General features: G+C 41.3%; 1 protein-coding gene across 2 annotated transcripts in view; it reads right to left on the bottom strand.

Moving 5' to 3' along the window:
* Positions 1-12,332: 12,332 nt before the first annotated feature.
* The window catches only part of ttc6 (tetratricopeptide repeat domain 6), a 44,848-nt gene continuing 42,640 nt past the window's right edge, over positions 12,333-14,540 (bottom strand). For both annotated transcript variants that reach the window (XM_061216820.1, XM_061216811.1), the window contains exon 15: positions 12,333-14,089. In XM_061216820.1, the coding sequence (XP_061072804.1) occupies positions 13,956-14,089 (134 nt within the window). In that variant the 3' untranslated portion in view covers positions 12,333-13,955. The remainder of the gene's footprint in view (positions 14,090-14,540) is intronic.

Consider the following 14,540-nt stretch of genomic DNA (forward strand, 5'->3'; position numbering starts at 1 on the left):
ATAACAGAGTACAAAACTGTAGCTGTTGTGCTTCAGGGAAAGTCTTAGTTTCAATGAGCTCCATGAAGTTGGCAAATGTTGCTGGCCATGTTCGGTGAATAAAATTATTTATGTAATTTTGTAAATTTTCATTGTTAAATTAATATTGTTGGATATGATTGTGATGTATTTGTATAGAATATAAAATTGTGCACTAATTTCTAAAGCACCAGTTGTTGCTGTCTGTCAGGTGTGGTATGGGCATGCATTGCCATAGACTGTCAATTGTCAACCAGCTCATTTGCATAGCTCATAACTCAAAAACTATACATTGTTACCAAATGAAAGGGGGTATACATTTAGTCCAGAGACCCATATCTTTAATATTTTATAGTATTTTTGGTGAAATCATGTTCCCAGCAATTGTTGCTGTGTTTCCAGTGTGGGGTGGCCATACGTTGCTATGGACTGTCAGTTGCCACCCAACTCATTTGCATAGCTCATAACTCAAAAACTATTAATTGTTACCAAATGAAAGGGGGTATACATTTGTTAGCTGGGCCCATATATTTAATATTCTACAGTCCTTTCTGTGAAATCATGTTCCCAGCAATTGTTGCTGTGTTTCCAATGTGGGGTGGCTGTATGATGCAACTTGTACGAGGTACACTGCTATGGCTTCATTTTCAAAATTACTTCAATCAATCCACTTATTTGTTAGAACATCAATGTGGTCATGTTTCCTTGCAGAGGATCTGCTGTACACAAAATTAATATTCACTACAATCTGCAAATGTGGACAAGTGCAAATAAATAAACATAAAGATTTTCTAATAATAAATTTGACCGATTTAACATAAGATAATATAAAATTGCGTTAGATTCCAAATCTGGATGTCAAACAAAGTACTTGTGTAACTGCGGAAATTCAAAAAACAATGATTTTGACCTACACAGAGCAATTGTCTTCCAAAAACGCTTATTGTGGCATGTAATCCAGTACCACTTGAGGTACATCAAAATGTTAGCCTTAGATCTGTATTTAAAGAGCAAAAATATACATTGGTAGCTGTACTAATTGGATTACATTATTACCCACACGTGATTATATTTAAAAATTACAACACCTGGGGCCTCATTTATAAACGTTGCGTAGGCACAAAAGAATGCGTACGCCACTTTCTAAGCAAACTTTGGCATTTATAAAAAACGAACTTGACCGGAAAATGTGCGGTCCTCCACGGAAACTCTGACCCATGCGTACGCACATTAACTGGAGAAATGAGAAACTGTGCCTTTTATGCTCATGACGTAAGACCAGGAAAACGGGAAGTGAAACAGGATTTAAAAAGGTATAAAGATTTGCCGGGAGTTGTGGCTGGGTATGGCTGCTGTAAGGACGTGCTTCGTCCCTGTTATACTTATTAAAGTGTTGTGTTGTTGAATCTCGCTATACGGGTTCTCTCCCTTCCTAAGTGCAACACAACATTTGGCGACGAGAGAAGTCGAAAATGATATACAACAGATACCACTGTGTAAAATAAATCGAAATTGATTGTTGTTGATTGTACTCTTAAAGGGTTCTGATTTTCTGCATGTTTACACTAGGACTCGGAACTATACTGTCCTCTCAGGTCCTATTTGCACTTGTTCTTGTGTTTAATTTGCACTTTGTTGTACATCGCTCTGGATAAGAGCGTCTGCTAAATGCCATGTAATGTAATGTAATGTAATGAAATATTACCTCTCACGTATCATATACGAAGAGTTGATTTGCAAAAACGGATAAAAGCCTCTCTTACAACGAATAAACAAACAGCTGTTTGATTGATGGTCATATTTCTTATATCATCTTATGTTTAATCATCATTCTATGTTGTCTGTTTCTTCTTTCTTATATCATCTTATATTTAATTATCATCCTATGTTGTCTGTTTCTTCTTTCTCGTATCAACTGATGTTTAATCCTTAAACATTCTATTTTCTTTTCTTTCTCGTATCATCCTATGTTGGATTTGGATTGGCTACATTTTATTTCGCCCGCTAAATGTAAGTGTTGGCTAGGTGTGGAGCTCTGTACAAGCCTGTAAGGGCTTCGCTCCCACCTTGCACAGATTTGTACTAAAATTTGTGCTAAATAAATAAACCTAAAAAACCATTGATGCTCCCTGGAGTGCCCAAAAAATATGATTTAGGATGATAAATATAAACGGAGATGTTGTTGTAAAATAATCCCTCAAATATGTAGACGAATTGTTAAACAATACTTCATGTTATTAAATGTATTCTCATAAATAATATGGTGAACAGTCGGACAAATTGCGCTGCACTGATGCCGTTTACAATGCGTCAGTCGGGCAGATACGAGCATAGTTTCATATATTGTTATCATATTCATATATTATGTTTTATAATGTGTTTATTGTTATAAATTTTTGTTCGTTTTATCTCTTAATTTTGTAACTGTGTTTTCAATGGTGCTAGACAAATAATGTGTATTATTATTATTATTATTATCATCGTCATCATCACATTCGTTGTGCAGAACTGTTCGTCATTTACAATCAATCAGGATAATTCCCACACCTGTAGCTTTTCAGAGGCAATCAAATGGCTGAAATCCCTTTTCTTGGCCTTCTTTTCAGCGTTTGCCATTGTCGTCTTCGTGAAATGCATATTCATTAGGGGTGTTTCACTGCCTATTTATAGGCAACTGTGGGCGGGATATGAAGCTGGCAAAGTTGCGCCACATTTAGAGTTGATTGTGATTTATAAAGGAAAACTGGCGTGGGACGTGCTTATGCACTGTTTTATAAATCAGAATATTTTTTTGCGTACGCACGTCCTAGGTTTCATGCTTACGCAACCTTTTGACGTGAATCCTAAGCACAGTTTTATAAATGAGGCCCCTGGAAACGACACTGTGGGTTTTTTGAAAAAACGGAGTACACTTTTTATTTAATACAAAAAATCATTCAAAAGTCTAAATTCATAATATGCGTATTTCACTGCATATCTTCAAAAGAGCAAGTAAAGTAGAAGTTGCTCACTCGTGTTCTGCTCGATGCATGTCCAAATCTCCAAACCAAAATACATGTATTAGCTCAAAAATAAATTTACCCATTAACTTAGAATCACATGCGATTCTTAAAGGAAACAATTGGCTAAATGATTCCATTATAGACCACATACCTGTCATTTTTTCAAGACAATTGAGGTCTTGCCAAATTTACCAAATCTAAAAAAAAATTGGTGGAGATTAAAATTTGTCCTTGTTCCAGTGAATTTAGATTCGTTACATTGGACCATGATTCATATTAGAATGGAACATTGCAGGATATTAGAGGAAAATATATTTTTAAAAGCAATATTAATGGATTCACTGAAGCACCACAACTCATCTTTATTAGCAGTTCTTGACCGTCTCTCACTCTATTTATCTTTACAGTATTTTGGCATTACAGGAAAACTACATCCAGTAAATTTCGTTTTTGAATATGCTCACCAATGTCCTTCCTTTCCAGGTCAGTTAGATGGGAGCAGCTGTGGACTTTATGTTTGTCTGTTTTCGAAAAGTATAATACCTGATAGTAATCAGCTAAATTGCAGTCCAAGTAAAATGCGAAAGGTTGTCCTAGATGACTTACAAAATTAAATACTCACTAGAATTAACCCAACAGTAAATCCTCCTTACAATTAAGGCCTCGGTTTGTTTCCTACAAATCCCATCTGTGTCCCTACTTACTTCCCACTGCCGTATTGTTGTTTTTTTCCCTTGTCTTCATCACAACCATGCTCCAGCGCTGAGACACCCCCCATATACTACCCCAGGACCGCCACCTCCTTCATTTGCACCCTGCCAATCTCCCACACATTCAAAACCCATCACACAACCAAATTATTCAGAATTAATTGTTAATTGTCTGATCTAACCATCATTGTCACCCCTAAGCCGGCCAGAGGAGGATGGGCCCCCCCACTTAAGTCTGGTTCCTCCCAAGGTTTCTTCCTTCTCCACCTTGGAAGTTTTTCCTTGCCACTGTTGCCCTAGGCATGCTTTTGTGGGGGAAAAGGCTGGGGCTTGCTCTAAAGCTGTGTTTCTCAACTCTAGTCTTGCCAGAAGGTTTTTGTTGTAACCAGAAACTGAAACTACTAACTAACTGATCCAATCATACCACCAAAAATGCCCTTAATTAAATAAATCAGTTCCTAGTTGAGAAGCACTGCTCTAAAGCATGTACTGACAAATATAGCGTGAAATGTGCAACACAAATAAAGCTTATTTGACTTTAATTTCATTGTAAAGTTGCATGGTTTGGGTTTATCCCTGGGTATATAGGTCTATAATGAGCAGCTTGTGAATTGACAGTCTATAGCAATGAATGCCCACCCTGCACCTGACACACAGAAACAATTGCTGGGAACATGATTTCACAGAAAATACTGTAGAATATTAAAGATATGGGTCTATAGAGTAAATCTATACCCCCTTTCATTTGGTAACAATTTATAGTTTTTGAGTTATCAGCTATGCAAATGAGCTAGGTGGCAACTGCCAGTCAATAGCAATGCTTGGCCACCCCACACTGGAAACACAGCAACAATTGCTGGTGTAAAACCCCACAGCTAACCCAATGACGGAATTTAGCGGGGGCCGAAGGGGGTTTTGCGTGCTTATCCTTCTGGCGTTGCTGGGAGAACATTAGTTGGGTTAATTATTATCCTCCGTACAAGAACAGAGCACAATTATGTTTAAGAATATACTGGGTCCGTTGCCATGGGTCGGATATGGATTGACCTGCCCCATATCCCGCTTATAGCTGGCCAGAAACGGATCAGTACAATTCTTAATATTCTCCGTTCTCAAACGGGGCCGTATTGTACGCTTAGTGGTTACTATAGTTTTACTCGTTTATCTGACTCCATTTAAAATATAATTTAGAAATTTGGGGTTTGCAACTTACGCGGACCTCGGGAGTGATTACATTCGACTTGTACCTGCGCCACCATTACTCAATAGATGCTCCCGGGATTAGCATTACTGCTGAAATCTCAGTTCGGTGGAGAACTCAGAGGCTGCGGGTCCAGTCAACACAATACAGGCAAACCTGCCATGATAGTTGCGAGCCCAGGTTGGCGTAGCATTAACTGGGCTCCTTAGAGCTAATTTGGCAGGAACCAGCGCCGTAACGCCCAAGGGTTCCCTTCGCACCAAATCACAAGAGCCGTGCGTCCCCCGACCCTTTAAGGGACAGAAATTGCTGGCCGCACAGCTTAGAACTACCACAGGTGTACCGCCCCGCCGATCGGTCGGTCTTCGGCCACCATTTCCCCCTGAGTATTCAGTTGTAACTTAGGCTGAAAAGGTACAAGATGAATTAGAGTCATGGAGATCACGCAAGTTCCAAACAAAATAGTTTATTCGCAGACAGGTAGGTTATTAGCTTTAGAATATCACAATCAAGTATAAAATAGACAAATTAAGAATAGAGATAGAGTAAATAATCATACCTAGCCTGCTTGGACTACACACAAACACAGAGTATAGAATATGCCGTATGGAAAGTCGAATATGATCTTCCTGATACTTACATACACGTACAATATGCTGTGTGGGAAGTCGAATACGATCTTCCACTGCTACACATACATACATACATACATACATACATACATACACAAGACATGTTGTGTGGGAAGTCGAATATGATCTTCCCAGATTGGTCTGTCTCCCTTGCTTTTATGCCAAATCATACGTTTGAAACCAGGCGGCAGTGCCATAAATCAACCTGGAGGGGTGGTCAAATCTGGAATTTAGACCCCCACCCTTGGGGGTTGTTGAGTAGGGAAAATGAGATGATTACCAGGAGAGGACGTGTAGGTTTTCCCTTGGGATACTGAAACTATAGTTTATTAAATTCCATTTGGTATGAAATGTATCTCATCCAATTCCTTGATTTTATCAGATCACATCCATACCAAACAGATTACCCTTATGTTTTATTATGTTGCAGTTATCATGAAACTTCCCTCCTGATTATCCATTTTACATGCAATTCGTGTTACCATTACATAAGACTTAATGCAATAATACAAGGATCACATGGGCAATGTTTTCAAGGTGTTAGGTCTATTTACTATCTTAATAGCAGTTTTGAATATTTAATCTAAGAGAGCAGTCACCGGTGTAATGACAGCAGTGCCCAAATGAGGGCACTGTGGCATTGTCCGGAGTCTTCCCCCTTGGAAGTGACCAGGTATGGGGTCACAGGGAGGTCACCAATGTTCGGGAGGATTCTTTTCCCATGACCCAACTGGCCTTGGACCACTCATACATCTTAACTCCCCAACAGGTAGTCTAAACAACATTGAAACCCCAGCTCTCAGGCCCCTCACAAATGGCAGCCCTTCCTGACCTTAACCACTATGCTACAGGCCGCCCCATCATATCTATGAATGCTGCAGTTGGGAGTTTTCATGATAACTGCATTATGCTGTAAATATGTCTTTGTGCCTCTCATCGTAATATACCTTTGGGATTAACCTGATTTGGGTGAATGAAAGGAAAGGAGACATCCCAGACTGTTTGGTTTCTTCTCCTTATCTCCGAAATCCAGGCCTTAGTTCTTGACCCTAAAAGTGAGTCACCCATCTATAATTTACAGCCAGGCCCACCAGGCAGGGGGCTAAAACACATGGCTTCTACAGAGACAGCTTTTGCCCGGTTTCCCTGAATGGTTATGATATCAATGGTAGACTGTTACAAAAACTAGACCATTACACCAGTCGCACTGAACCAATCAGAATAACACCAAACATCAACATATTCTGACCTGGGATTATCATGAAACATCTTTATACCATCTCCAATATTCCTGTTCTGGAATGTGAGAAAAGAGGGCCCAAGAAGGCGCCTCTAAGAATCCTTCTCTAGCTCTCCCCCACAGGCATGTGTGCCAATGGTGGGGGCTAACAATGTATGCTCCAGGAGGGGGAAGTCAGCAAGCTGACCAGCACATGAGACCAAATGTTACTTATGACTGGCTTACACTGGGAACATGATTTCACAGAAAGGACTATAGAATTTTAAAGATATGGGTCCAGCTAAAAAATGTATACCCCCTTTCATTTGGCAACAATTTATAGTTTTTGAGTTATCAGCTATGCAAATGAGCTGGGTGGTAACTGACAGTCAATAGCAATGATTGGCCGCCCCACACTGGAAACACAGCAACAATTGCTGGGAACATGCTTTCACAGAAAGGACTGTAGAATATTTAAGATATGGGTCCAGCTAACAAATGTATACCCACTTTCATTTGGTAACAATTTATAGTTTTTGAATTACGAGCTATGCAAATGAGCTGGGTGCCAACTGACAGTCCATAGCAACGTATGACCACCCCACACTGGAAACACAGCAACAATTGCTGGGAACATGATTTCACCAAAAATACATCCGAATATTAAGGATATGGGTCCAGCTAACAAATTTATACCCCCTTACATTTGGTAACAATTTATAGTTTTTGAGTTATCAGCTATGCAAATGAGCTGGGTGGCAACTGCCAGTCAATAGCAATGCTTTGCTACCCCACACTGGAAACACAGCAACAATTGCTGGGAACATGATTTCAGAGAAACTACTGTACAATATTAAAGATATGGGTGTATAGACTAAACGTATACCCCCTTTCATTTGGTAACAATTCATGGTTTTTGAGTTATGGGCTATGCAAATGAGCTGCTCGTGAATTGACAGTCAATGGCATTGCATGCCCTTACCACACTGTAAATACAGCAACAATTGCTGGGGACATGATTTTAGATAATAAATGTATAATTATATAGATATTATACATAGATTTAATGTATGCCCCTTCATATTTGGCAACATTTGTTTCAAACAGTAAGCAGGTATGCAAATGAGCTGTTATTGAACCGACAGTGTCAAGCAATTTATGCTTGGCCTACACTATAGTAACTAGTCAAATAGCAAGCTTGTCACCCTCCAGTGGGATTCCAGATAGCAACATCCATCCATCCATCCATTATCCTAACCCGCTTATCCTGAACAGGGTCGCAGGGGGGCTGGAGCCTATTCCAGCATACATTGGGTGAAAGGCAGGAATACACCCTGGACAGGTTGCCAGTCCATCGCAGGGCACACACACCATTCACTCACACACTCATACCTATGGGCAATTTAGACTCTCCAATCAGCCTAACCTGCATGTCTTTGGACTGTGGGAGGAAACCGGAGTACCCGGAGGAAACCCACGCAAACACGGGGAGAACATGCAAACTCCACACAGAGAGGCCCTGGCCGACGGGGATTTGAACCCAGGACTTCCTTGCTGTGAGGCGAGATAGCAACGTCTCTTCTCTAATTTGCCAATGTGCGCCTCCTGCCCTGTACTTTCTATCCATCAGTGAAGCCTGGAAGGCAGAAGCTTGTAGAACTAGTAAACTAATCTCGACAGGTTTATCAAACTAGCTAGCTCAGGAACATGCATTCTCCACCAAAGGCCAATTCCTTTGTTTTTGCAATACACTGAATACATTTTGGGTTGAGATAAAAAGATGAACACGAGACAAGAGTTCAGAATTTCAACTTTTATTTCCTGGTATTTACACCTAGATGTGTCAAACTACTTAGGACATAGTACCTTTGCTACCAGACCACCCAATTTAATATTAACATTTAATATTTGGTGACATATCCCTTGCTTGCAATAACTGCATCAAGTCTTTTGTGATACTTTTCCAGGCGTTTACTGCAGCCTCTTTCAGTTTTTTGTTTCGGGGGGATTTTCCCTTCAATCTCCTCTTCAGAAGGTGAGATGCATGCCCAATTGGGTTTAGGTCTGATGAAAACTAAATACTCTAAATAGTCTAAAACTAACAAAGTCCTTTGTTGTGTTGGCAGTGTGTTTTGGGTCATTGTCTGGGTGCATAATGAAGTCCCTCCCAATTAGTTTGGATGCATTTCTCTGTAAGTTGGCAGGAGTACGCCAGTGTTTCTTTTCTTTTTCAGGACATTCCAAGTTGTTGTATAAGCTATTCTCAGTGCTTGTGCAATGGATTTCCCCTCTTTTCTAAACTTCAAAATGGCTTTTTTCCAAAGACAGCTCTCTGGTCCTCATGTTGGTTTATCTTTTCTAACACATATGCAGACTTCTCCAGAACTTTGGATTTTAAATGACACAATAATGATGAACTTAAAGTGCAGACTGTCACCTTTAATGTGAGGGTATTCCCATTCATATCGTAACTTATGATGGCTGTAGTACAGGCCACCAAAGAAGATGCCCAGCATCTGGTGATTTCTATGGGTCGCAGACTTCAGACAGTCATTGCATGCAAAGGATAAGTGACCAAGTACTGAAAATGACAATGATATATGACATGAATGATATATCATGTTCATTTGTCCAAATACTTTTAGTACGCCAAAATGGGGGGACTATGTACAAAATGTGTAAACATATGGATGAAAATACCCTCACATTAAAGCTGACCATCTGCACCTTAAGCACATAGTCCTTGCGTCATTTGAACAGTGCTGAAGTACACAGCCAAAACAACAACAAAAAATGTTTCACTATCCAAATACTTTTGGACCTTATTGTGTATGTCTGTGTGTATATACACTCACCAAGCACTTTATTAGGAACATTTTTAATTTATTACACCTACTTATTCATACGATTATCTAATCAGTTAATGTTCACATCAACCATCCGAATGGGGAAAAAAATTTATCTAAGTGACTTTGACTGTGGAATGATTGTTGGTGGCAGACAGGGTGGTTTGAGAATTTCATAAACTGCAGATCTCCTGGGATTTTCATGCATACTAATCTCTAGAGTTTGCAAAGAATGGTCCAAAAAACTAAAGAAAATCCAGTGAGCAGCAGTTCTGCGGACAGAAATGCCCGAATAAGAGACATCAGAGGAGAATGGCCAGACTGCTGTAAGCTGACAGTGACAGGAAGGTGACCGTAACACAAATAACCACACATTACAACAGTGGTATGCAGAAGAGCATCTCTGAACACACAACACATCCTAACTCTAAGGCTACAGCAGTAGAAGTCTAAAACACAAGTCTAATAAATACCTAATAAAGTGCTCAGTGAGTGTATATACCGTACATACATACATAGCTACAGTATATATAAACATATAGTCTCGCTTAACTTAGTACAATAACAAATGTCCACAACATCTTTTATTAGTATTGCTGTGTATAACACTGCTCTGTCCTACCATTGCTTCGCTGATGATACCCAACTCTTCTTCTCATTCCCACCATCTGACACACAGGTTTCAGCCCGCATCTCTGTTTGCCTGAGTGACATCCAGAGCTGGATGGACAACCACCATCTAAAGCTCAACCTCAACCATCACTATGGGCAAGGAACCAGACCTCTTTGTTCAACCACCACAGGACGCCTGGCGCCTCCCCCTCTCCGAACTTTCACCTCCTGCTGACGACTGTCTGGATCACTGCAACTCCCTCCTAGCCGGTCTCCCAGCGTGTGCCATCAAGCCCCTCCAGCTGGTCCAGAATGCTGCAGCCCGCCTGATCACCAGTCAGCCCAGGTTGGCTCATGTCACCCCGCTTCTCATTGGCCTCCACTGGCCCGATCCGATTCAAGGCCCTAGTGTTGGCATTTCAGGCTGCTAAGGGGACTGCCCCACCTTACATACAATCCTTGATTACTCCCTACTCCCCAGCTAGACCACTCCGGTCTGCCAGCTCTGGTCGCCTAATGGTTCCCTCTACGTGCACCTGGCAGTCGAGCTGCACGTTCACGCCTGTTTTCCGTTCTGGTTTCTCAGTGGTGGAATGACTTGCCTACCACTGTCAGGACAGCAGAATCCCTCCCCCTATTTCAACGCAGACTCAAAACACACCTTTTCAAACTCTACCTTAGACCTCCCTCCTTATTTCCCCCGCCCCCCCTTCTGATATCCCTATCCTCCTTGTCTAACCCAAAAAGAATAAAAATAAATAAATAAATTGCACTTATGATGACGACTATATGTTTACAACACCATTCCATGTGTATTTTCCTAGTTATGGATGTGATGCTTTGACTTGTGAAGAACCTATGCACTTGTAAGTCCCTTTGGATTAAAAGCATCTGTGGCCAAAAAACATTTTTAGCAAAGGGCATCTTTACCCTGTCAAGGTACTCTTGTTAACCCTGCATTGCTCCAGGGGAGGATTGTCTCCTGCTTAGTCTAATCAACTGTACGTCACTCTGGATAAGAGCATCTGCCAAATGCCATTAATGTAATGTAATGTAATCTTGGATATGTTTCCTTGTCACGGGCAGAAAATTGGACACCAAGCATAGGTTGATTTATTCAGTGTCGTACAGTCCAGGTTCAAACTCCAGCAAGCAGTAGCGATACAATGGTCAGAAGCTGGGCGGACAGGGCAATGCAGAGCAGGCAATACATGGCCCAGAGCAAGCAAGTTTGTCGGTCAGGAGCAGTCAGTTACTTCCTCAATCTTTTCTTAGTCAGGTACGACTCCATCTGCGGACATAATATGTCCAAGATGCTTCGCCTTTGAAAAGCAGATTTGACATTTGCCCATAGAACGTTTCAGCTTGAACTCTCCCAAGCCGATGAAGGACCTTGAACAGTCTTTCTTCTTGCTTCTTGATAGACCTCCCGAAGACAGTCAGGCCATCAAGATTTACTAGCACCTGAAGCAAGTTCATATTGCCAACCACCCTCTCCCTTAACCTCTGAAAGGTTGCTGGAGCTCCCGTTACGCCCTGGAGCCACATCCTCCTGGAACATGGCTCACATCTCATAATAGCCACTTTACTGGTCAAGAACTGAGAACCATTGGCTTCCAGACAAGGTATTCAGAGTATTGTCAATGCAGGGTCTGGTGTACTGGTAGCTAATGTGGACAGCTGATCACAAGTCATCCTGGAAGACCCCCCCAAGAGTCAATTGTAGCTAAGTACACTCTGCCAAATGACCCTTCAGCCCCACCCCCTTGTCAGAGTCCCCACTTACCCCACCCAAAGACTGGTGCTGTCTCCTTCCCAAACAACCTCTGAGGCTAGCACTAAATCGAGCTCCCTCCCCTGAATTCCTGGCCACATTTCCTGGTCCAGCCCTGGGGCCTAATTTATAACCGTTATGTATGCCCAAAAAAAAAAAAAGTGCATACACCACTTTCTCAGCATAAATTGGGATTTATAAAAAAATAAATACATTTACAGAAACTTTGACCTATGCGTATGCACATTATGGAGGCAGAGGGAAATAGCGACTCTGCAGGTAAAGTAGTGAAATAGAGAAAATACACTCACCGAGAACTTTATTAGGAACATTTTTACTTTATTACACCTAGTTATTCATGCAATTTTCTAATCAGCCAATTGTGTGGCAGCAATGCATTGCATAAAATCATGTAGATATGGGTCAGGAGCTTCAGTTAATGTTCACATCAACCATCAGAATGTGGAAAAACGCAACAAGAAACGGCTTCAGACATCAGAGGAGAATGGCCAGACTGATCAAAGCTGACAGAAAGGTGACATTAACGCAAATAACCACATATTACAACAGTGGTATGCAGAAGAACATCTCTGAACAATTTAATTGCATTTTCAAACTTTATTTTGTTGTCTTCCCCAGCTTACCTACAAAAAATCATCAGACCCTACACCCCTGCCAGACCTCTTTGTTCAGCCTCCACAGGCCGCTTGGCACCTCCCCCTCTCCGAACTTCCACCTCACGCTCACACCTACTGTCTGTTCTGGCTCCATGGTGGTGGAACAAACTCCCCATTGAGGTCAAAACTGTAGAATCTCTTCCCATCTTCAAGTGCAAACTGAAGACGCACCTCTTCAAGCAGCACCTCTCCCCCTCCCCCCCTACCTCCCTGTGAACCTTAATTTATTTATTTATAATTTATTAACCTTGATTTACTTTCTGTGTATCAGTATTTTTAGTTTGGCTAGGTAAGCAGTGTTTGGTTGGTTAAGGGGTTTGTTCATACATTTGCGTGTTGTGGTTTGAAGAAAAATAATAATAAATAAATAAATAATAATAATAATAATAATAATAATAATCTAATCAAATGGGCCCTGGTCCTTATCTTTGTTGTGCAGGTAGCAGTTGAAATTGTACTTCCCTCTAGGGTCTTTCAGCACACTTATCCCTGGTTATGGGTATGCACTTTGTTGTACGTCGCTCTGGATAAGAGCGTCTGCCAAATGCCATTAATGTAATGTAATAATGTGCGCTGAAGCTTTGACCAGGTTGAGGCGGGTAGCTTTCCACATGCGTTTGCACCTCCGAATGAAGTCTCTGGCAGATGGAACTGCCACCTTCTCTTCCTGACTGGGGAATAATGGTGGTTGGTACCCCAGACAACACTCTAGTGGTGACATCTTGGAAGAAGAGGAGGTGTGGCTGTTGATGGCATATTCTGCGCAAGGTAGCTATGCACTCCAGGAAGATGGGTTATGGGAACAGAGACATCTCAAAACAGTTTCAATGCACTGATTGGCCCCATTAGTCTGAGGGTGGAAACCGGATGACAAGCTAACAGATGTGCCTAACAGAGTGCAGAATGCTTTCCAGAACCTAGCGGTGAATTGTGGACCTCTATCAGAAAAACTAAAACTCAGTCCACACAAGAAACGGCACAGGTGTCCCCTCCTCCATAGTTGTTTACCATAGTAAAGTTCCAACTGAGAAGATGATTAAACATGATTTCTTACCTCTGGAGGCATCAAGTAATTTTGTATCATGCACAGACTGTCTAGGCTAATTTAAAATATATAAAATTCCAGAAAATCCCTTTACATATATCCAAAATTAATGGACAACAAGACGGATGGATAATATGGATGATGTTTTGTCCATATATATCAGACTCCTGTCTGTCATGGGGCCCCTGGCAGAAAGGCCATAGCAGGAATGAGAGACCCTTAGCTTCCTTGGGCCTCTTTCAGTTGCAGTGCCATCTTGTAGTCTGTAATTGCCAGCTCTGTCAAGCCCAGGTGACCACGGACATCTGCACGGAGCTTGTACAGTAGGGCATCATTTGGCTGAAAAAGGAGAGCTAGAAAAGTAACATGACAGATGTAGAATTACTAGATTTGTTGCCATCTTCTGTTTGATTCAGATTACTCTGTTGTACATACTAGCTGTAGCTTTATGTTTATGCATATACAGTGGCCCCTTCACTTTTAGCAGACTTTATTGTGTCACAGATTTCCATCAATCTACAGGCAATAACCCATAATGATGAAGTGAAAACTTATTAAAAATCATATACTGAAATCTCTCATATGACTGCCTGCTTGCATTCTGAGAGCATGAGGAAAAAGTTATCTGGTCTAATGAGACAACATTTTGACCCTTTCGGCAGAACTCCAAGCACTATGTCTGGTCAACTCCCTATGCCAGGCAATACAGAGAGATCCCTGAAGAAAACCTGCTCCAGAGTGTACGTGACCCCAGACTGGGGTGACAGTTCAGGACGACAATGACCCGAAGCATACAGCAAACAC

This window comes from Conger conger, chromosome 1 (genome assembly GCF_963514075.1).
Source record: "Conger conger chromosome 1, fConCon1.1, whole genome shotgun sequence".
Taxonomy (NCBI): domain Eukaryota; kingdom Metazoa; phylum Chordata; class Actinopteri; order Anguilliformes; family Congridae; genus Conger; species Conger conger.